We start from the raw sequence: 21,553 nt of genomic DNA, 5'->3' as shown, positions 1-21,553 counted from the left end.
TGTCTTATTCTTTGTTCATACTAGATTAGATGAACTGCATAAGACTTTATAGAGTTTTCTAGGATTCTTTATAAAGCCTACTATTTCCAACCCTTTTAGTATAGTGGCATTTTAGAATAGGTTTAGGAATGCTTTAATACCTTATTTAAATTTAAATCTTATCTGAAAAAGCCATTTAAGCTACTCACTAAGTGCTATACTCTTTACTGTAAGAGGATATCCTGTATAAGTGGTTATTAAAACAATATCGTGTCTTAGAAGTGGCAACAGAGGTACTTTAGTTATTTAGGATTTGCATAGACCTCTATGCTCCATTTTACGTTTGTTCCCTATGCTACGTGTAATATTAGACGTAGTGAGTTGTTCAGCTATCTGGCCTAAAATATTCAGAGTTTCTCTGGAGGATATTGCGTGATTAGTGCCAATATTCTAAATCTGAATGCGAATATTATAGTAACCTAAATGATTTCTTAGCCATCGTAACTTTACATCCGTGAAAAGCTCTCTTTTGGATGTTTTGGTGTGCAACATTTTCGGCCAGAGCTAACGTGGGTGATGGGGTTATGAAGGTGACCCTGGTTATGAAGGTTTTGAAGAAAAGCGCATAGACGAAATTTGGTTGCAAAACCTGCAAACCTTCATAACCAGGGTCACCTTCATAACCCCATCACCTACGTTATTTCATCTTGCAACCAATGAAAAAGCCATACGTGCTAAAAACAGTGATTGAAAATCCTTGTATGAGATTATGAATAGAGACTTTGCGTTAAATCAAAGGCAAATATTGCTGCGACATAAAAGACGAAAGAGCCCTAGAAAGTGCGCATATAGTCGTGGCAGCAGCCCAAGCTCAAGAAAGCAGTCTCATCTTTACAATCAACCGGCTTCTTTGCTTCTGTCTGGGAAGGCCTGCAGTATTTGTTATCACCTCTTACAGGCAGTGAAAATTCGAGGACTGCGAAAACTTCAGAAAGTGCGAACGCGAAATGGAGGAAGGCTACAAGTAAACGGAGAAAGAGGTAGAAATGTAGGTGGATCTCCTGCAGTACACGTGAGAATCAGAAAAGACTGGGCAGGAAGAAGGAGTGGAGAAACCAAACAGGGATCTCGGAGCAGCGTGGAGATGGTGGTGAAATTGCTCGATTGCTCGCCAGATCCCTTTGAAAGCTTCAAATGTTTTGGACTATCAGAAGTATCTTCTTTTATTTACACCGACAAAAAAGCCTCCTGAGGCGGCTCCAGCGCCTTATCACTACCCCAACAGCTATTTTGATGCTGCGTACGTTGTCCTTTGGGCATCGCTAAGACCTGAAGGAGGGTTGTGACTACTTGAGGTAGTGGCAGCAAGCGTCGAACTACATCGAGTCCCTAGAACGTCTTTAGTACTAACCCACGACTCGAAAAGTCCTCTTAATCATGTCCTAAATATCCCCTGGACCTTTGATCACGGTGAGGAGATGCAGCGACATCTGGAACGACGATAGTACCTTCAATGCCTAACTTCGAAGGCCTTCTTCGGTGTTAAATGCAACATATTCGTTATCCTACTTTTAACAAGCAGTAATATTCCAGTCCCGTACCTCGATCAATCCTCCACCCCGGCGGCCCGCGATGACAAGCGCACCTCAGTCGTTTTCATGATCCCATGATCCAGGGCAATAAAGCCGGCGTTCCGCTCCTCCAAAATACTCTCCTGACTATGCGCATACGGCGGCTTGGTCCTCCGTGGCCCCTGGTGCATGGAGCCGCACCACGACTGCATCTGCACGTTCTCGGAATGTGGCAGGTACTTTTGGTTGCGGTAGGCAGCCGTCGAGTCTCTAGGGCTCAGCAAGCCGAGGCGACGCAGCACCTTCTCGAACGGCGACTTCAGGCACGGGATGCAGGCGGCCGCGATGCCGATGTCGCACTCGAGATGCGCCCACATGGCCATGTCCGAGTTGTCCCAACTAAAGTCGCCACCCACACCGTAGTCCTTGATCAGGGTGAGCCGCACGGCGGTCGCGGCGCTGGCGAGCAGGCCCATGCCCATCACGACGGTGAGGACCAGCTTTTCGCGCAGCGGCACGTGCATCATGCGGATGAAGGTGAGGGGGAGCAGCGAGAAGATGAGGTCTTCGGTGAGGTTGACCGCTGCTGTGTGTCAATAACCGTTATAACGTTTTATAGCGAGCATCTGGGGAACTTACACAGGTTCACGTACATGCTCTCCTTGATTTCAATCAAGGAACAGTAGCCGCCGGGAATAGTGGGGTCCCAAAGTGTTTGGAATGGTTTACACTCCGTGAACAGGGTAACTGTAGTTCCAATGGCTGAAGCGACCTGAACTGTCATTGCCCCGTACAGGAACCATTTCCATGTGGCGTTTCGCTTGATCCGGAGAAGCATGCAGGCGACTGATACCTTTACAAACGTGTTGGCCCATAGCCATGTAGGTTGACTGCTAAATACGAGGAGAGCAGCATGGATATTGGAGGCCTGGGATTTATAGTACATATGGCGACCGGTGCCGTAAGGAATGCTGGCTACAACTAGCGACCAACTAACGAGTGAAAAGACCTTTTTTGAGATTGTTAGAACTTCAATTTTTCGCGCATGGAATTATGGGACTATTTACTACTGCCACCGTCATCGTGTAGTCATCCCAACCCAGATTAGGGGCCGGGCGGACTCGTGTAATAATTCGAGCTGAAAAGAGAAGCAGGCCCAGAACGAGAACCGTTATCGTAGTGCCAAGTAGTCGAGGGGCTGTGGAGACATCGGGAGGGAGTGGAGCAGTTCTCGAGGAAATTATTGGAATTGACATGATGACAGTTTTTCTGTCAACGATAGCTCTATGCGCTAACGGGATCTACTGTTACGACTGGAGACGAAAGGAAAGATGGTATCGACTGAGTTATAACAAGAACCGGAGAACCGTGAGAGAAAAACAAGTGGAGCTCGTGTCGCCCCGGTTTGGGTATGGGGTCTACTAATACTGTTCATGTTCACGGCAATGCAGCAGCAGCGGGGACAAGAGATGTGGCCCGATGCGAGGTGATGGATCAAAACCAGTTCACAGCACTTGGCAGGACAGCAATCTAAGCGGCTTGCAAACCATCAGAGCCATGCAGAAGGTCTTGGCTTACTTTTGACACGGAGGAGCGCGAGCTGGTCCGACTAAATCGACGATAGATCGGCATGTACCGTGATTCATGTCGGAAGTCAATGCCATGTGGTGTGCCGCGCGCACACTGGGGGGACACCGGGACCTGTACAGGCTGTAGGAGAATTGAACTGAAGTTATTTAGAACTTACCTGACGTGCGCTCCCTCCTAAATTGATGAAATCTCCTTTCTCCCATGTACCGAATTTGAAACTCGCCAAAGGAGGGAGGGGTGAGGCTGGTCATGCACAAAGCTGTAGAAGGAGGCGTAGCGCTATAGCGTCATTTTCGCGTAGAGGAACGATTTAATTAAGTAACTGCCATAATTATGGTACAGAGGCAAATTAATTAAACGCGAGTGTAGTTATGTATATTGATTGTTTACATACAAATTTAGTGGGGTACGCGGGCGTTCGGCATTTTGAGATTCCGGCCACGACTAACCTCAGGCTGCGCAGCTTTGTGAACGTGCATCCAATCTCGCTTGATTGCCAACCGTACATGGTAATTGCAGCGGAGTCGTATGTTTGGTTGCAAGAACCTTGCTTCTGGATTCGCGATCGGCCTTCCTCCGATCTTTGTTAAATATCGTGAGATTTCCACCCGTACGATATTGCCAAATTCCATCGGCAATTGCAGAGACAGCGTTGTATTCGCGTTTTGGCGGAGGTACGGGCAAAGGAGAGAAAGAGGAAGCGTACGTCAGGTAAGTTCTGAGTTACTTCGGTGAGATTCTCCTGGCCAACCAGAATAATTATCTCGGGGAACCAAAATAGTCTTTGCGTGCATACAGCCACAGCCGTTCGCTACAATTACTATGTACAGTTGGTGGTAGTAGTCAAGCGAGATTGGATGCGCGTACCGAACTTGAAATCTTGCAGCGCTTGCGTACGTTTTGTGCGACATTATTTCGGAGTTCTGTTGAGGGCCTTTCTCTTTCACAGCGGTCCTTGCAATATCATTGGCTCGCCCATAAAAACTTGAAATACGAAAGTTCCTGACTCGCGGGCTTGGTGGCAGTTTTTTAGCTGAGCGAAAGCCTTTAAGCTGTGCTCCACGTTAATTAGGTAAAACAAATTTCCATGCTTAAATGACTTGTCCTAGGCGTATTTCCTAATACTCGCTACGAGGGGGTAACCTGAGCGGGCCAGCAGCGCTCCCTGCAAGCGCCTCTGCTAGTGCTTATATTGCCACATCGCCACATTGAAAACAGTGCTTATTCAGTATTTTGTTGGCCCCCCATCTGCAGCAATTACAGCAAGGCAACGCTCCCTCATATTGCCTGTATACTTTTTAAATTCTTCAGGCTCAAGCTTCTCCTATTCCTCCTCCGCGTACCTCCTTACTTCCTCCTTTATTGTTGGAAACCGGCGTTATATTCTCCCCTTTAACAGCCTCCAGATATTCTTAATTGGGTTTAAATTAGGGGAATTTACTGGCTATTCTATTATAAGCATGCCATTCTGCTCCCAGGCTAAGCGCGTTGCTTTTGCTGAGTGAATTAAGGCATTGTCCTCTACAGGAATAGGCTGGTATTGTAGTGTTTGCCATAATTCCCATACAAAAGCCTTAATATTAGGGCAGATATATGTCCGGTAGACGTCGCTATTTATTATCTTCCTCTTATAGCTAAGTTTAATCGACTAGTCCTTTTTAAAAACAACCAAAGGCCCCTTATTCCCATGGGAGATACTACCATAGATTATCTAGCTTGAATACCCCCTAAATTTAGGGACACAGTAATTAATATCGTATTTCTCCTCGGCACATCTAGTAACAAAGATCTGGCCTCTACTGGTTTGAATAGAAGCCTCATCTGTCTAAATTACTGCTGCCTATATCTTGGGAGTCTATTTAAGGTGAGAATAGGCCTATTTTAGCCGGGCCTCTCGTTGTTCAGGTATAATAAGGGGCTTCTCTGTGGCAATACGGTGAAAGTAGCCCTCCTTTTTAAAGGCGTTGTATAAGGATCGCTTGCAGGCAGATATACCTTTAAGAAAGGCAATCTCCTTAAAGGACTTTTGTCAGTGCCAACGATCTTGCTTTACTCGTGCAATTAAGCGCTATTGTGTTGGGGTATTAATATTTGGCTTCCTTCCTCTCTGCTTTTGAGGAGTCCAAGTATCCTTTTGAAGAGAGGCAGAAATTACAGTATGAGAGACACTAAGAGAGCTGCTAATCTTCTCATGAGTCCAACCAGCGTAGCGATTGAGGGTATATGCGATATCACGCTCGCGGGCAGAGAGCCGGGTTCCTGGCTGTCGAAGGACCGGATAGCGAAGAAGTGGAGGTGGGTGGTGGCCATTGTTCCGGCGTATAAGATTCGGCATTTTAAAATGTATATTTCTGATGTAGCATTTTAATTATTTTATATTACCTCTAGGTTATGCTCTAGTAGCTTCTTTGGCTTATAAATTACGCTTTATGTGGCTAAAACCACATCAGCGCTAGCAGGGAGCGCTGCTGGCCCGCTCAGGTTACCCCCTTGTAGTCATGATGCTCCATGTGAAGCCTCCCCCTCTCTCCATTGGCCCAAACGCCAAAGCCAGTGTATGCCGATGACCGATTTTAATTTTTCTAGTCTTCGTACCGAGAAAGTCAAGACCCTTGAAGACCGACCGTCTCCCACGTGGAAGACAATCGGCCCGAACCGGACAGTGGTATGGCGCTAAACCAGGATATACTCAAAGCATACCGTGCTATTCAAAAGCATATCACAGAAAGACTTGCCCAAATCCTTTTTTTCTTGTTTTCAGTTTCAGCCTCTCTATAAAAAAACTTAAGGTATACTGTGAGTAGTTAGAAAAGCATTTGTCAATGTAGAGATATTCGTCATATACGCCATCGATGCATTCACGACCGGTTAATTGCAAGACATTTCGAGCAGACTTCGCATAGGGATTGTCCACAATCCCAACCAGAAACCCACAGCTCAATTCACCCAACTCTCTACACTCTACCCATGCCGAATCCTCCTAATTACAACCCGTTTCCTCCCCTAAACATCCAACAACGTCCAAAGTAAACCCCAGGAAAGGCTTTTCTTTTGTAATATGCTTCCGGTAACCATGCAACGCCAGAGATATCAAACATACCTCCATCACGCGGACTAGATTACTCCAACCGTTTCAGCATCTGCCTCATCAGATCCCTGCCAACCTGGCTGACATCCTCCAACAGGGCTCCAAACTGCGGGCTCTGCGCCAGATCCTCAACCACATACCCCGTATAGCGGATCACCAGCAGCCTCAGATCGTCCGGCGTGCCGACCATATCCGCCGTATTGACGTAACTGTACTTGAGCAGCTCCACCACATCGCCCACGCGCTCAGAATACAGCGTGAAGTCGACGAGGGTCCGCTGCAGCTTGTACAGCGCGAGGCGCTTCAGCGGCGCGATGTCGTACTTCTCAGCAAACACGTAGAGCCGGGCATGGCACAGGAAGACGTTGGTGTAGTCCTCGGCCGCATCGCGGTTCCGGCGCGGCTTGAACGCCGGCGCGGCCGTCACGTACGCCTTGCTCTCGAACTCGTCCCACACGCGCGCCTTCTTCGACCGCGCCTTCTCGCTCCGCCGCTCCTCCGCCGACCCGTCGTCCGGCGAGTCCAGCGTCGGCGTGTCCGGCGGCTTGTCGAACTCGTCCCACGCGAACGCTTTCTTGGCGGACGCCTTCTTCTTCTTCTTGGCCCGGTACGAGCCCCCCCAGAGGTCTGTGGCCGTGATTGTTTCCGAGTATTCTTGCGAGGTTGCCGACGCTGCTCCTGCATTGTCGTAGTCGGAGCCTGCGCCGTTCGTTGCGCCGTTCGTCATGCCGTTCGTCATGCCATTCGTCGCTCCATTCGCTGTAGCTCCCGCGGCTCCATCGTTGTTCGTCTCTGGGCCCGGCGTGCTGTAATCCCCCGTGTATGCGTACTGGCTGAATCGGACAAACGTGCCCTCTTCAATGTCTTCAAGTACGGCGTACCCTTGGTTTGCTTCCAGCATAGGCCCTCGGACCAGGACTCCGAGCGGTTTTGAGTGGTGGGCGATGAGGGCAGCATGTACCGTCAGTAGCTTTCTCTCGTGTCCAACGAGAAACTTGAAGGGCGTGGAAGTGATGATGCTGTGTTGGTAAAGCGTGGTCAGCCATGATTGCTATGAATATGGGTACGGATGAAAGGATATCACCTTTCATATGAGAGAGCCATTTTGCTTATTCGTACTGGTGTCGGGTACCACGGAGCCGTGGAGGCTAAAAGAGCTGGAGGGAAATTGTCTTGTTGAAAGCTGAGAATCGTCTCGATGATATGCGGGGAGGTGACAACGCATCAGCAGCCACAGCTCCTATCATTTGATGATTCTATCCAGTAGAAGCCAAGAATTTGAAGATCGCGGGAAAGACAAGTGCAAGATTTTAAATTGAACTACGTGCGGATCGTGTCTTCCCAAATCTTAAACAATTCCAAGGGTTGACGTATGAAAAATAAACTGCTAATATTGTATCGTACAATTATGACTACCAACCCTGCGCAAAGGGACAAGCAAAAACGAGTGTGGAGCCATGATGTGTACTTTAGGGACTCATTCCCTCAACCAAAAGAAGCACGAATATATCCTGCTCTCGAAAAACTACCAAAATTTTTTTTTATGAATGTCCTCTCTGCACACACACCGTGATTACCGCGCTCTAACCATCGAATCCCTAAAACCGTTACGTATTCGTACCATGAGGCAGCTACGGCTCTAGTTGGACTCGTCGACAACCTCCTTCTCCGCGGCCTCTTCATAAACCGGAGGAGCTACTCCCTCGTATACCGGCGGCTCGCAGTACACCTCCTTGTCACTTCCCTTACCGTCAAAGCCATAATGGCCTTCCTCCTCGTCTTGTGCAACGCTCTCATATTGAGTGCGGCCACGGAGGCTCCACCACATAAATGCAATAAAGCGGCCAATAGCCATGCCGAGAATATAGACAAAGGCACCGGCAATCGTTCCAATAATGATTGGGAAGACGAAGGTGAATAGGATCTTGCGGACAAAGGCCATGCGGTGAGAGTGGTGCTTACCGTGGTGGTGAGGATGGTGATGAGGACGGCCTGGGTGAGCACGGTGTGGAGGCTTGCCATGGCCACCGGGACGCATCGGGTTACCCTTGTGGCAGCCCTTCGAGAGTTTTGTCTTGACACCCTCGATCTTATCGGAGATAATGGACTTCCATTTGCAGAGAAAGGACCATTCCTTGCATTCTTTGGTCTCTTCCTTCGGGCTCGATTCCGCAGCAGCCGAAGCTGGGCTGATGGAGGCAATCATGAGATGACCAGAGACATCTTTCAGGAGGAAAATAGTGAGGGCCGATGGGGAGATTGAATGAGACTCGATCGATGTGATCTTGAATGTCATAGGAAGAAGCTCGGTTCCGGCCTCACTGATTGTCTCGGCGGTGTTGTAGTTGAGGGCATAGCCTGTGATGCGAAGACGCTTGGAGTCAGAATCGGATTCAGAGGCAACTTGGGAAACATAGAACGGGTCGGCGAAGTGGCCAAAGGATGGCGGATAGAGTTGGACGCCGCCAATATCAAGTGTATCTTGATTTTGGCCGATTGCGAAGTCGATAACCTAGATAGAACTCGTCAATTATGCTTCGGACTCTTGCGGACACTGGCGGCTACACTACATACGAGTGAGTTCTCTATTCCCTGCTTCCATACAAACGTCTTCTCTCCCGATGCCATGGGACAATCAGGGCATTCCAGTTTAATGCTTTGTTTGAAGGCATCAACACCGAGGGTCTCAATACTGTTGTCATCGCTGAGGCTCTCGATGCTAACGGTCGGCGGGACCATTACGGCATGGGCGGCCAGCGCGAAAGTGGCACAAAGGCCAAAGGAACGGAACAGCATCTTTGCTAACTTTGTCACCAGTACTTGCAAAGTTCGTCAATAGGTAAATAAGAAGGTTGGCTTGGAGAAAGAGAAGGCTTCGGTGTTGTGGAGTGATGAACGGACAAGGACGACGTCTGACTTGGCAGCAAGTTGGGCTGAGCAACTGCAGCCTGGCTTGGATTTGCGTAACGCATCACGTGGTTTACTCGGGACTACGCGCACGTGTATACTGCTCCTTATCACCAACGAGTTCTCCGTACGCACGTGCTTTCCCTGGCCCGTAACCAAATTCTTCTACGGAGCGTCTGATTTATGGGATAAGATTATATGCCTGTATTTTGCTAACCTCTGGCTCTTTCCCACTGCAGCAACTGAATGGCTTATTGCAAGCGCTTCGCCCGCCTGCAAATAGCGCGTTGCCAAATCACGTCAGACATATTCTCCGAAGCATTGGAACAAGGATGCGTTGGAGCATTGGAATGCCAGAATTCGCGTATTCCCAAAGAGCTCTCCTTTCGCCAAGCTTTCCGTGCTCTTTTACCCACTCCGAACCCCATTAGCTGATCGATGCCTTGGCTTCAATCCCTTGTAACGCATCATCAAGTGAGACGGCTTACTCAGGATGACCTGGATCATCGCGTTTACTCTCCTGTAACTATCAACTTTCACTAAAAGCTCTCGTATCCCTTAACACGTTAATTCGGGTCCTCAGGTTATCGATAAATATCGACCAATCAGCCACCACCATTAAGGGATTTTCCATTTCACAAATTATTGATCTTGCATAGAGCTTGCATACGTAACTGAAAATAGCGATGCATTTATTGGCTCACCAGGCATTCGCAACATGCTAGACGTAGGCCTACAGGGGTTCTGCCATTCGCGAGCCCCTTGAAAATAAGCGCTGTGATGAAACGGCCATGCTCCTCCCACTGGCTGCTGCACTCAACGCATATCTTTTTTCACATGAGTCTGGGAAGACTAACCGCCCAACTTAGAGAGCTGAATAGAAGGGCTGAGTGGAGGAGCAGGGTATAAGGCGGGGCCGTGTCTCTCAAATGTCATAAGTCATATTCAGAAGTCACCCTACTCAATATAGTCTTTTCATGATGTTTTCCTATTTGCTCTCGTTTCTTGCAATTACTTCGAGTATGTTCCCGCTGTATGCTACGTCGCAAATAATGTACTGATTCTGGTCTACTAAAGTTCTACCACTGGGAGTCTTTGGCGATTCTCCCGCGGCATCAACACTGTATCTTAGCCAGACTGAGACGCAATTTTCTCTCAATCTCCCAAGCAATTCCACGGATGTTTACTTTTATTTTACCTCACCCGCCTATTCCTGGGTTGCTGTGGGGCCCGGAACTAAAATGGCTGGGTCCTTGATGTTCATTATGTATTCTTCTGCGAATGGGTTGAGTTAGTTCTTCGCCGTTAGCTCATCCTCATTTACGTTCTAATACTGGTGTAGATGTTACTATCAGCCCTCGAATTGCTACGTCAGTCTCTGCTAACCTCTGCCATTGAGTACGTACTAAAGGTAAACAGAGGCAATACCGAACCAACCTTCGCGAAAGAAATCCAGATTGAAACCTTACCTGGAACTGGCATCACTAATCAATCCTTCGTCCTTAATGCCGTATGCCGTAACTGCCGCAGTTGGAATGGTGGCTCTCTCGATGTCACTTCTACTACCCAGCCATGGATGTACGCATTCGGGCCTACTAACGACGTCGTGTCTGACTCGCCCTCTGCGCCTTTACGGCGTCATCGCGACTATGGTACTTAGCAAACCTCAAACCCTTCAGTTGTAGGAGCGCAAGCTAATGGAAAACAGGGCATTTCCAAATGGACATGGTCCACGCGACTGGAGAGGGTGGTGTCCCGGGTCCCAGCACAACTATGAATGGCACTGCACTTGTTGGCAGCTTGGTCATGGATGGAGATAAAGCGTCCATTATCCACGCCATCCTGTTTTCTTTTGCGATCTTGATTATGTTCCCATTCAACGTGATCCTGGTGGGTTTCTTCAAGACCACAAAGCTCCATGTGTGGTTCTCTGGTCTCATCATGATATTCGTCATCACTGGATTCGCGCTTGGAATCTACGTGAGCGGAGAATACAATCGAGTGAGTAACCGTTGCAAGCTCTCCTTTGCCAAACTTACTCGGCGACGGGGGAGTCGAAACGTATCGTTCTAATACCGAGGGACTAGTCCAAACATTTCAACTCCGCTCATCAAATCTTCGGCTTCATTATCATGGCAATTTTCATCGGTATTGCCGCTATGGGAGGCTTCCAAGCCCGCCAACACAAAGCAGCTGCAGCTGCATTCCAATCTCCCAGCAACGGCCGCCGAGAGCCAACAAAACTCGACTCTGCGCACAAATGGATAGGACGGCTGGTTTGGGTCCTTGGTATAGTTAATGGCGGACTGTAAGCTGCATTCTCCTTCGCTTTTCAAACGGCTGGCTAACGAATGGCTCATAGCGGTCTGCAATTCTCCGACTCTCCCATGCGCACCAGAATAATTTATGCACTGGTCACGGTGGCGCTCGCGCTGCCGTTGGTGATCGTGTACTCGTGCATCTGGAGAAAGCGGAAGGTTAAGCAGGACATGAATGAGGATCGAGATGTGGTTTTGGAGGCCTATTATGCTACACAGCCTAAGCCACAATACTGAGTGGAATGGAAGTTGGTTTATATCTAAGCAAAAGTATACCCGGCGGGTTTTTGGCGGAACTACTATAAATGGCGTTTGTGGGGTAGGAGTGTCTCATCGGTTATCGGAGTTGGGTGTCCAACCCTTTTTCATAGAGCCTTGAACGAGATTCAATCTCAACGTATCCAGGGTCCTCAGAGTAAGGTCCGTGTGGAGCACCGTTTTCAGAACAACGCGTATATCTATATGGAATTCAATCATCAATTATACCGCCACCATGCCCTCTAATCGTGCTAGAATTGATGAAGACCTTGTTCAGAAGACTTGACATAACGTTCCCCTAAATAAGACGGCGAAAATAGCTCCCCCCAAACCCTGGCCGTTGCCCAAATTCGAACCTCTCCATATTAATAATTAGGACAACCATGGCTCACCAAACCTCCCTTCTAACGTTAGTATACACAATCTTTTTGAGTTATTTAGACTATCCTTTACGGATGAGATTATGGATAAGCTTGTAGAGTGGGTAAATAAGCCCGCGGAGCTCTATCCGCTAGACAAAGAAGCAGAATACCTACGCACATAGCAGCCAATATGTACTCTACGCGTACTTCGGAATGCTTATTCATATAGGAATTACTATAAAGCCAGCTATTAAAGACTACTGGAAGGATTTAAACACACATGGCAGCCTCATATTCCTGAGTACGGGCACCGAATTTGGCTGATCTGATTGGTGATGCTTTGGTATCCCTTGACCCGTCACTTCGAGTCCAACGGTTATCGATAAGAACTAGCCAATCAATCGTGCTGAATTTAACGCCCGTTCTGAGGAATATAAAGCTTTTGATTTTATAGTAATTTAATATACAAGTCTAATTTTGTGAGTTAAGTCGATATAAGGTTGCTAGCACTTACCCTTCCTACAGAACCGTATTGTGCATTATAACCTTGAATCGCTATCTCACGAGTGGTACATAGTCTGCGGAAGCTCAATAGTTTTCACTTCTCAAAGGACTTCATTATTATGTAGCGTTACTAGTACGTATATTCAAATTCATATATATAATAGTCGAAGGAATCGAAAAGGAAAAGCCGCCCCAAAAATCCAACCGATGAATGAGCAAAAAGAAAAACAGTCATAAAACCTAGAAAGCCGTAGTCTTACGCGCTCCGCCAATGCCGGCCATGAGGACCATTCCAGAGTCGCAACACAAAGACTCGAAGTACATCCCGCCGCCATCCACACCAAAAGAAGCAATCATGCATTCGCCGAGTTGTATCGTGAAGTCGTGAAATCGTCGCTGTGTTCCCATGGTATCATCTTCAAACTTTTTCCGTAGGAGGGGCTGCCGTGATTGGCTGGTATCTCGCTGAGTAAAGCCGAGGGAATGTAACGAGGGAAGGTGCCATGTATAAAAATTGGATGCAGTCTACTGAAAACTGTCCATTGTCGTAGTGGTTATTGTTATCTCGCTCATCTGTACCGGCTGCGTCTGTCATACAAGACTTCTTCATGTTCGTAGTAGCGGTCGTCGTACTTCGGTCTCCGCTCACGGATCTCTTCTCTCTCATATTCGATCTGGCGGATGCGAGAGCGCCGGTTAGCGCGGATATCATCCGAGAGCTCGACGAGTTTAAGAACATCCTCCTAAAGTGGCATGTCAGTAAATGTTTCGTTTAGGATGAAAATTGGGAAAACTTACGTAGCGCAGATACTCCATAACATAGAAGAAGTAATCCGTCTCTTCATAATCAAAGCCCATAGTATCAATGGCCTCTTTGATAACCAGATCTTTCGTAATTTCAGTCCACATATCTGCGGACTTCGGCTTTGCTGGCGCAGGACGCCCGAAATCAGAAACAAACTCCTCATCTTCAGTGATGAACTTCGATCGACGAACACCGTTATACCGTTGCCAAGTAATCTCTTGACTTCCTCCACCAACACCATCCATGCGGACGCGGTTGGTCCCGGGGGGTACATCAACAATGGCCCAGTCCCTAGTTGCTCCATTGTAAGCCTCGCCCATGTATGCACGTTCAGCAGCTTTGCGGTTGTAGTATTCAGCTTCGGCCTCGAGATCATTTTCCGTGTAGCGGCGTCTTGGAGCGCTAAGAGAACGACGGCGGGAACGTTCAACCTCGAGGCCTCGTTCTTTACGTTCGCGAGTTTCACGCTCGTAGATGATATCTTCGTCGTACACTTTGCCACCTCCTCTGCTCCTAGAAAATGTTAGATTTGCAAACTAAGGGGGAACAAATTGAACGGATGCTTACTGTCTACGAATGGAAATCTCCAGATTGTCTTCCCTTGGTGGAGACGGAGGATATAGTGGGGGTGACGGAGAGCGGGCTCTCTCTACGCCTATAAATAGTTAGATCCTCACTGCTCTAGAATTCTTAATATATACCACGATAAAACTTACCATGATCAATGTGACGGTGGTGCGTTATAACCTCCTGGATGATCGGGGGCTTGACAATTGGCTCCAGCTCTGGTGGAGGCGGTGGAGGAGATGGAGAGCGCTGTTCAGTTCGTCTGATGATAATCTCGTCCTTCACCTCTTCTCGAGGCGGAGGTTCGCGGCGACGAACCACGAACTCCTCTCGCTCTCTAGCAACCAGCTCTCTTGGAGGCGGCAAGCTCCTCTCTCGTGGACGGACGACCACAGTATCCCTCTCGAATTCACGCTCTCTACCGACACGCTCATCTCGGCGATAGATGACCTCCTCCCTGTTAACTTCTCGAGTTCTCGGCGGTTCTCTCTCACCACGGCGGAATGTGATTTCTTCTCGATCGACTTCGCGAGGGCGGGGTCTTTCAACTTCCCCACGTCGGAACCGGATCTCCTCGCGATCGGCCTCGTGACCCTCCCGAGGTCTGGGACGGGAACTATCTCGATGCTTGATGACGATGTCGGTTTCATCCCTGTTGACCTCTCTTGGACGATGCCTGGACTCTCGACGCCGGATGCTTATGTCCTCGCGGTCAACCTCCCGCTCCCGCGGCTCTCGGCGCCCACCTCTGATGACCAGGGTGTCTTCCTCGACTTCACGCCTCCGAGGACTTTTAATTTCCTCGGTGACACGATCGCGTAGGACGAGGGGTCCCGCAGAAGTTCTTCCAAAGTCTTCGCGGAGGAAGTCGGGAGCGCTGCGGCGGGGGTTACCTTGAGAAATATCGAGGTCAAGTTCATCGTAGGTCCGTTCGCCGCGGTTGCCATTGCGGTAGATCTCACGCTGTCGCTCTTCATAGAGCTCAGCGGTAGGGTAGCGTCGGGAGGCCATAGCTATGATTGAGGAGGGGGAGGGGCGGCACGAGGCTGCTGGGATGGAAGCGAGTGCAACTTCTCTATCTCACACAGGGAAAGTTGAGAGAAGTGCAAGGCAGCGCTAGTATTTGGTGAAAGAAGAAGTAGGACGGGAGGGCGATCTTGTTAATGAAGGGTGAGGCTAAGCAGAGCCAGAGTTGGTTGATGAGAGTTGTCCTTGATGGAAATGCCTTGGTGGCAGTGGAGGGTTTGGGCGCTGGGGGTTGCGGCGATGACGAAATGCAGGCTTGCGACGAAGAGAAAACCGGGCGGCACTAGCCAGCAGCCAACAGCAGCAGCCCAAAGCTCGCCTCCCTAGAGCAACCCAATTATTCCCACGCCTGCCACCGGTCAATCCCAGACCGATGATGCTAATGTCTCTGTCACCGCTCCTGTCCGTCCTTCAGCCTGGTGTCAACTGTCAAACTGTCACGCTTTGTCCGTATGCAGTGTCTTCTATAAAAGCCCAAAACACAGGAGGCGCCGCCTAGGCGCTCTCAGTGCGCCTTGCGCGTCGCGACGGCCGTGATTTATGCTTGAAACCAACAGCTCCGCCAGCCTCAACGCACAGGCTGGAATAAAAGCACTCGAGCCGGTCGGAGATCTGTCATGATTGTTATGATGGATCTGCCTAGCTCTCCCGCAAAAGCTGAGCCTCCCGACAGATCAGTGCCCAAGAAGTAGGGAACCACGGCTGTTCAACGGGGCTATAGGAGATCCGCTGTTGTGCGACAATGTCATGAATTTTCAGAACATTAAATTCTCTTACTGGTTCTTCTGTGCCAATTTTGGGCCAATGTCTGAAATTCACCAGCGGTGAGAAACTTAGCCTGGCCCTCTACCTGATGGTTGCAGCTCCTATGAATGACGTCCGCATCTATCTTAATGGGCTAGTAGGGGGCGCCTAACTGACTCGTGGCAGCTGGTTTAGAGTGCGGGCTTTTATTACCGGTCACGTTTCCCTATCTTTCACCACAAGAGAAAAATGGCGGGGCGCAGCGCCACCAGATTGACGGTTGTTCTCACGGCACTTTTTGTAGGCTCATCGATTTATTCTGCTATAACAATCAATGATAGAATTCGGTGCTGCGACTAACACTGTAGACATAGCTCACTCTCTTCGCAGCTCTTGGCTTTTCTGTAGCAACATATCCTACAAATTTCAATTAACCGTTTACGTTTGGATTGGCTCTACCTCTTCAGGAGCGGAGCCGCAGCACCTGTATGGGCTAAGTTGTCTGACATCTAGGGACGCAAATTCGTCCTACTTGTTGTAATTGTGCTCTTCTTTGCAGGCTTAGCAACATGCAACGAGCATCGCAAGGCTGATTGCTGGATGAGCTGTCCAAGGCAGTGCGGCTGGTGGTTTGTATTGGTTAATATATGCATAAGTGATTTGTTCGGTATGAGGTTTGTGCTCATTTCTGTTTCGTGTCTTGTGAGAGCCGAACACCTTCATTCATTGTATCGGTAAATCCTGTTATCAATTAAGTTTTCGTGTAACTCTTTTCGACGTGTTTCGACTATTCGCGATGATTGTGAGAGATATTTTATGACGTTACAACGACTAGAGGACCATCACTAGATCAAACCTTTTATTCATCATTCCCTCATCTCAAACCCATCTATAGCTATGTTGACTTTAATCCAGGCATCGCGGACTCTATATCGGCCTAACTAGTCTAGTCTGGGGCTTCGTTAGCGGCATTGGTCCTCTCCTCGGTGGCCTATTCACCCAACGTCTCTCATGGCGTTGGGGCTGGTGGATCAACCTCCCCATCTCACTCTTCTCCTTCATCGTACTGCTCTATCCCTAGACGTGCACAACCCCCGCACCAATTCCTCATCGGCATCAGAACCATGGACTGGCTCGGCAACATCGCCATCGCCAGCCTCACCATCATAGTCCTCCTAAGCCTCGATCTCGGCGGGGTCGCATCGCCCTAGGCCTCCTCCGAAATCCTCAGCCTACTCATCGGCGCCGGCGTACTCACAACGCCCTTCATACTCTGGGAAGCCAAAGACGCACGCCACCCCGTCCTGCCCCTCCCCCTCCTCCGCACCTGCTCCGTCTGTTTCACCGACGGCTTCGTCAACGTCGCCAGCTGGTACTTCCTACCCACCTACTTCCAATCCGTGCGTGGCGCCACCCCCACCCACTCCGGCCTCTCTATCGGCGTCCATTATGGCTGGCGGAGTGGCGTTCCAGAACGGGATGCGGGCCCGCGCTGCGGTGGTCGGGCCCGCGCTGCCGGCGGCGCTGGCGGAGAAGTTCGAGGGCGCGAATGCGGTGCTGTTTGGGGCGCTGGGGCTGCAGCAGAGGGAGGTCGTGAGGTTGGCGTATGCACAAAGTTTGCGGAATATGTGGGTTATGTATACGGCCGTGGCGGGGTTGGGGTTGGTTGCGAGGGCGTTCATCACGGAGAGGACGCTGAGAGAGACGCATGTGGAAGCGGAGACGGGGGTGAAGGCGCCGTTGGATGCGGAGGGTGTGGAGTTGAGGGGGATAGCTGTTGAAGGGATGGCTGTTGAGGTGAAACCGGTTGTTTCACAGATGGGCGGATTGGGAGATGGTGCTCAATACAGGGCTGGAAATCACAGGCATTGGATTCTAGAGCCGTGATTCTAGAGACCTGGAAATGGGCGCGGAGACATTGACTGGTGACGCAGGCTTTTCTTCCTCTAGAGAGAGCTGAAGTCCTCCATTGCTAGCCAGTAGTAGGTGAATACTTTACGAGTATACCTAGAACGCTAAAAGCTATTACACAATCGCACTAAATTTACATAATCATAAATACACGCAAATTAATAAGAATTAAATTTCTGTGGCGTTGCTATCAACCCTNCATGTTGCATACGGCGCGGGCACTGCAGGATTCTCGCACGCAAATGGCACAGAACCATCTCAAACCCCCTGCATCACCAATTCTCCCACAATCCTCCAGGATCGTGCATCACGCAAAAGCGGCGAGCGCGCAGGGATTGTGTTTTAGTTTATTTTTAAGCGCGGCGGGTGAAGGTTATGGTCAGGAAAGTTGTTCAATTGATCCTGGGGGTTTGGACAAATTTGCTGTGCCGCTAAAAAAATAACTGAATTGGTATACGTGTTGTGCGGTCTATCCTAGCCAACGCTCAACTCTCCGATTGCCCACCCACAACCTCTACCTCACTTCACTTCATTCTGCTTTCGCTTCCACTCCCGTCACGGCCGACTCTGTTCTTCTCCCCACATCTAGCAAATGACCGGCCTCAGGTCCAGTGAAGTGCTTGCGGCCAGTCGTGATCCACGTCACGATACTGACCAGCATGATGATTCCAATCGCCGCTGACGTGTAGTTCATGTTCTGGCTATTCACGGGGCTTAGCGATGGGAAGTTGAAGGTGATGCAGCAGAAAGTCAGGAAGATGAAGCCGATGATGTTGAGCGCGAGCCCATAGCGGCCGAGCGAGTAGGGTCCTTCAAGCCGGTGCCGCTTGCCGGTGATGTGGGCGAGGATGCGTGCGAGGAGGGGCATGGCGTAGGAGAGATCTAGAAGAATCACCAAATAAGTAAAGCAGGTCAAATGGGAAAGTGGGATGTGTCTGCTCACAGAACCCTTCTGTAGCGATGGAAATGACGGTATTAAATCCGGTGATCGTCCCGAAGTAGATTGAATTAAATGCAATCTGCACTACCAGTGTAAACAGGATAGCGTATACTGGTATTTGTCTCCTCTTCTCGACTTTACTCAACAGCCCAGAGAACGGTAAGCCACGGTCTCTCGCGAATGCGAACACGGCCCGCGAGCCTTCGGCCATCAGCGAGTTGGCGCAGAAGAGCACAATAACGGCGATGAGAGAGGCGAGCGCGCAGGCTCCACCCACGCTACCGGTCGAGTTGAAGAAGATCTCGATTACGGGGACGCCGGTAGGAGAGGTCGCGGTGGTCTCGATATCGCCCATACAGAAGGAGAGCGATATCAGGAATACGAAGCCAGTTACTGCGCCAATGTAGACGGACATTACTATAGCTCGCGGAGCCTGCTTGCGTGCGTTTTTCATTTCCTCCGTCATGTGGGAAGGTGCATCGTAGCAACACATGCCGAACGCGCTCTGAAGAATGCCTAAGATTGCTGCATAGGATTGATTGAAGCCTGTGAAGTTCTGGAAGGTGCCGAAGACAAAGCTGGCAGGCTGCTTGTGGTCATTGCAGGCTAAGATAGTGATGAAGACGACGAAGAAGGCGGCTATATTCCAGATCAAGATACCTCGTGAGATCTTGTCCAGGAGGTGTGGAAGAAAAATGTTGGCGCCTGCAGCGAGGAAGGCGATCAAGTAGGCGAGAAGAACGGTATGCCATCTTTCAATAGTATAGTTAGGATTACTGAGGTTCGCCATGCCAAGAACAAAATTGGCTGCGATGAAGTTATTCACAGCGCCCATTGTAATGATGCCTACAGAGCATTAGAAGTGTACCAAATGATGAAATGCAGTAGTAATTTGGGGGTTGGATAATTGTATTACTCACCGATCAACATGAACCATCCACAGACATAGGAGAACCCTCTTGCCCATCTTTGCGGAGCCAGAATTGCTACCCACGAGTACTGTCCGCCAGCTACTGGATACGCACTACACATCTCGGCCATGGAGTATGCCACAGCGAGTGTGACGAGGCATATTCCAAGCCAGCTCCATATCATGACAGGAGGACCACCAGACTCTACACCTACAATCAGGACGCCTCCAAGAGCCGTCCAGCTTGTGACGATGCTGAAGCTGAATCCAATCATGCCAAGCAAGCCGAAGCTACGCTTGAGCTCTAAGATGCATCAGCGGCTGACTGTACGAGTTGAGGTAGTAATCAGAGCTTACCTTGCTTATATCCAAGCTGTTCGAGCACAGCATCGTCGCTGATATTGTCGCCGAAAACCTTCTGCTCTGGTTCTACGACGGCAGCCATTATGAATTGAAGATGTTAATTTGAAATATCTTATTTGTAGTCTGCGCAGAAATATAAAGGACACGCAGAAGGAAGAGGCATAGAAGCAGCGGTGATAGCAAAGAACAGTGTAGGATAGAATGAAACAGAAAAATGGAAAGAAGGCTGCGACGAGACATAAATAGGAAGTAGATAGTGTCGATCAATTCCGTCCATTCGATATGCACCATGCCTTAGGAGTACATTTTTTCCTGCGCGCGTTTGTGGCAGCGAGGTCGTCATTGAATGAACGAACTGCCATTTTCGATGATTCTTATCGTTGAATTACGAGTATGTCGTCACGATTATTGGTCACACACATCTGCCAGCATCTCAGCTCTGATGCAAAACCGCTCGGCACCGCTCGGCCAAGACATGCGGCATCCATTTATATCAACTTCCTTATACCTCTCAATGACTCTGTCCAACATCTCTGGCTCTCTCCAATATGCCGATTGGAGAGGAGTCTTGTTGCACTCTACGTCGACATGAATCTTGCGGGGTGAGCGCCGAGACCTCGCAACTTCACGATCCGTCCAGGGTCTAGGGCTATTCGTCTACATCAATCTCCGAACCGACTCCACTCTATCAATTGCTGTGTCTCTTACGTACACACACCCTGCACCTATATCTTCATTTCTTCTCTTAGATTAGGCAAAATACAGTCCCTGGATAGCAGATACCGGAGTATCCCCTCTCAGCTATGAGACCCGCATTCACTCCTCCCTCAACTTATCTCGCAGGCTCGAGCTCGTCCAAACAAACCCAGAATCTCCATCCACCATGAGCACTCCCAAGACCCAAATCGCCTCCGCAGACCCCTACGCCTGGCCTCACGACGCCTCGCTCTCCCCCTCCACAACCGCCCTCATTATAATCGACATGCAGCGCGACTGTACGCCCCTCTCCAGCCCAACCCCATCCCCCTCCAGCCAGCTCACCAGCCTCCAGTCTGCAGCCCCGGCGGCTACCTCTCCGCACAAGGCTACTCCATCGCCCCAACCCTCGCCATAATCCCCACCATCCAGCTCCTCCTCTCCGCCTTCCGCCGCGCCCGCTTCCCCGTCTACCACACGCGCGAAGGCCACCGCGCAGACCTCAGCACCGCCTCGCCGCGCGAGCTCTTCCGCTCGCGCCTCGCCTCCCCTCCATCCACCACCACCTCTGAGTCTGGGCCCGCGACCGCCTCCGGCATCGGCGCCCCCGGCCCTCTCGGCCGCCTCCTCATCCGCGGCGAGCCCGGCCACGACATCGTGCCCGAGCTGTCCCCCCTCCCCACCGAACCTGTCATCGACAAGCCCGGCCGCGGCGCCTTCGTGCACACGGAGCTGGAGGCCATGCTGCGGGCTCGCGGGGTGCGCAACCTGGTGGTCTGTGGGGTGACGACGGATGCGTGCGTGAGCTCGACGGTGCGCGAGGCCAGCGATCGCGGGTTCGATGTTGCGGTTGTCGGGGATGCGTGTGCGGCGGTGGAGGAGGGGTTGCATGTTTGGGCGCTGAGGAGCGTGGTTGTTGAGGGGGGGTTGTTGGGAGTTGTGGTAGGGAGTGAGGAGGTTAGGGAGGCGGTGGAAGGGTGGGTGGGTGGTGAGGGTGAGGGGAAGGTGGGAGCG

The 21,553-nt window shown here is 50.1% G+C and overlaps 9 protein-coding genes across 9 annotated transcripts; 4 read left to right on the top strand and 5 right to left on the bottom strand.

Annotated features, from left to right (window-relative positions):
- Nucleotides 1–1,585: 1,585 nt before the first annotated feature.
- K441DRAFT_537019 (uncharacterized protein) lies at nt 1,586–2,806 on the bottom strand (the record flags this gene model as incomplete). The annotated part of the gene is made up of 3 exons (XM_067642451.1): nt 1,586–2,133; nt 2,190–2,559; nt 2,618–2,806. 3 exons carry the CDS (start codon nt 2,804–2,806, stop codon nt 1,586–1,588), a joined length of 1,107 nt encoding a protein of 368 aa, XP_067509599.1.
- Nucleotides 2,807–6,259: 3,453 nt separating this feature from the next.
- On the bottom strand, nt 6,260–7,261 carry K441DRAFT_537635 (uncharacterized protein; the record flags this gene model as incomplete). Its single annotated transcript, XM_067642491.1, has 2 exons — nt 6,260–6,665; nt 6,840–7,261. Coding segments are annotated over 2 exons (828 nt in total), but the record flags the coding sequence as incomplete, so codon positions are not given.
- Nucleotides 7,262–7,478: 217 nt separating this feature from the next.
- Nucleotides 7,479–9,110, bottom strand: K441DRAFT_702755 (uncharacterized protein). The gene is made up of 2 exons (XM_067653422.1): nt 8,803–9,110; nt 7,479–8,740 (listed from the first exon to the last, which is right to left on the bottom strand). Exons 1-2 carry the CDS (start codon nt 9,022–9,024, stop codon nt 7,868–7,870), a joined length of 1,095 nt encoding a protein of 364 aa, XP_067509597.1. The 5' UTR covers nt 9,025–9,110; the 3' UTR covers nt 7,479–7,867.
- Nucleotides 9,111–9,940: 830 nt separating this feature from the next.
- K441DRAFT_692787 (iron reductase domain protein) lies at nt 9,941–11,943 on the top strand. The gene is made up of 7 exons (XM_067652592.1): nt 9,941–10,155; nt 10,213–10,425; nt 10,478–10,505; nt 10,555–10,787; nt 10,844–11,136; nt 11,223–11,443; nt 11,498–11,943. Exons 1-7 carry the CDS (start codon nt 10,113–10,115, stop codon nt 11,688–11,690), a joined length of 1,224 nt encoding a protein of 407 aa, XP_067509596.1. The 5' UTR covers nt 9,941–10,112; the 3' UTR covers nt 11,691–11,943.
- Nucleotides 11,944–12,819: 876 nt separating this feature from the next.
- On the bottom strand, nt 12,820–15,175 carry K441DRAFT_652489 (uncharacterized protein). Its single transcript, XM_067647376.1, has 4 exons — nt 14,099–15,175; nt 13,950–14,037; nt 13,376–13,895; nt 12,820–13,320 (listed from the first exon to the last, which is right to left on the bottom strand). The coding sequence occupies exons 1-4, from the start codon at nt 14,958–14,960 to the stop codon at nt 13,147–13,149; spliced, it is 1,644 nt and encodes a 547-aa protein (XP_067509595.1). The 5' UTR covers nt 14,961–15,175; the 3' UTR covers nt 12,820–13,146.
- An 805-nt stretch (nt 15,176–15,980) lies between these two features.
- Nucleotides 15,981–17,168, top strand: K441DRAFT_168233 (uncharacterized protein). The gene is made up of 2 exons (XM_067640301.1): nt 15,981–16,393; nt 16,635–17,168. The coding sequence occupies exons 1-2, from the start codon at nt 16,320–16,322 to the stop codon at nt 16,798–16,800; spliced, it is 240 nt and encodes a 79-aa protein (XP_067509594.1). The 5' UTR covers nt 15,981–16,319; the 3' UTR covers nt 16,801–17,168.
- K441DRAFT_725781 (uncharacterized protein) lies at nt 17,169–17,792 on the top strand (the record flags this gene model as incomplete). The annotated part of the gene is made up of 1 exon (XM_067654131.1): nt 17,169–17,792. The coding sequence occupies one exon, from the start codon at nt 17,169–17,171 to the stop codon at nt 17,604–17,606; it is 438 nt and encodes a 145-aa protein (XP_067509593.1). The 3' UTR covers nt 17,607–17,792.
- Nucleotides 17,793–18,213: 421 nt separating this feature from the next.
- Nucleotides 18,214–20,246, bottom strand: K441DRAFT_627314 (GABA permease; the record flags this gene model as incomplete). Its single annotated transcript, XM_067646166.1, has 4 exons — nt 19,838–20,246; nt 19,491–19,784; nt 18,574–19,416; nt 18,214–18,512 (listed from the first exon to the last, which is right to left on the bottom strand). Coding segments are annotated over exons 1-4 (1,524 nt in total), but the record flags the coding sequence as incomplete, so codon positions are not given.
- Nucleotides 20,247–20,756: 510 nt separating this feature from the next.
- On the top strand, nt 20,757–21,511 carry K441DRAFT_520417 (putative Peroxyureidoacrylate/ureidoacrylate amidohydrolase RutB; the record flags this gene model as incomplete). Its single annotated transcript, XM_067642138.1, has 2 exons — nt 20,757–20,838; nt 20,895–21,511. Coding segments are annotated over 2 exons (699 nt in total), but the record flags the coding sequence as incomplete, so codon positions are not given.
- Between the last annotated feature and the right edge of the window lie 42 nt (nt 21,512–21,553).

Source organism: Cenococcum geophilum (assembly GCF_001692895.1).
Source record: "Cenococcum geophilum 1.58 unplaced genomic scaffold K441scaffold_3, whole genome shotgun sequence".
Classification (NCBI taxonomy): domain Eukaryota; kingdom Fungi; phylum Ascomycota; class Dothideomycetes; order Gloniales; family Gloniaceae; genus Cenococcum; species Cenococcum geophilum.
The sequence above is the reverse complement of the archived record's forward strand: the minus strand, read 5'-3'. Positions and strand labels throughout refer to the sequence as shown.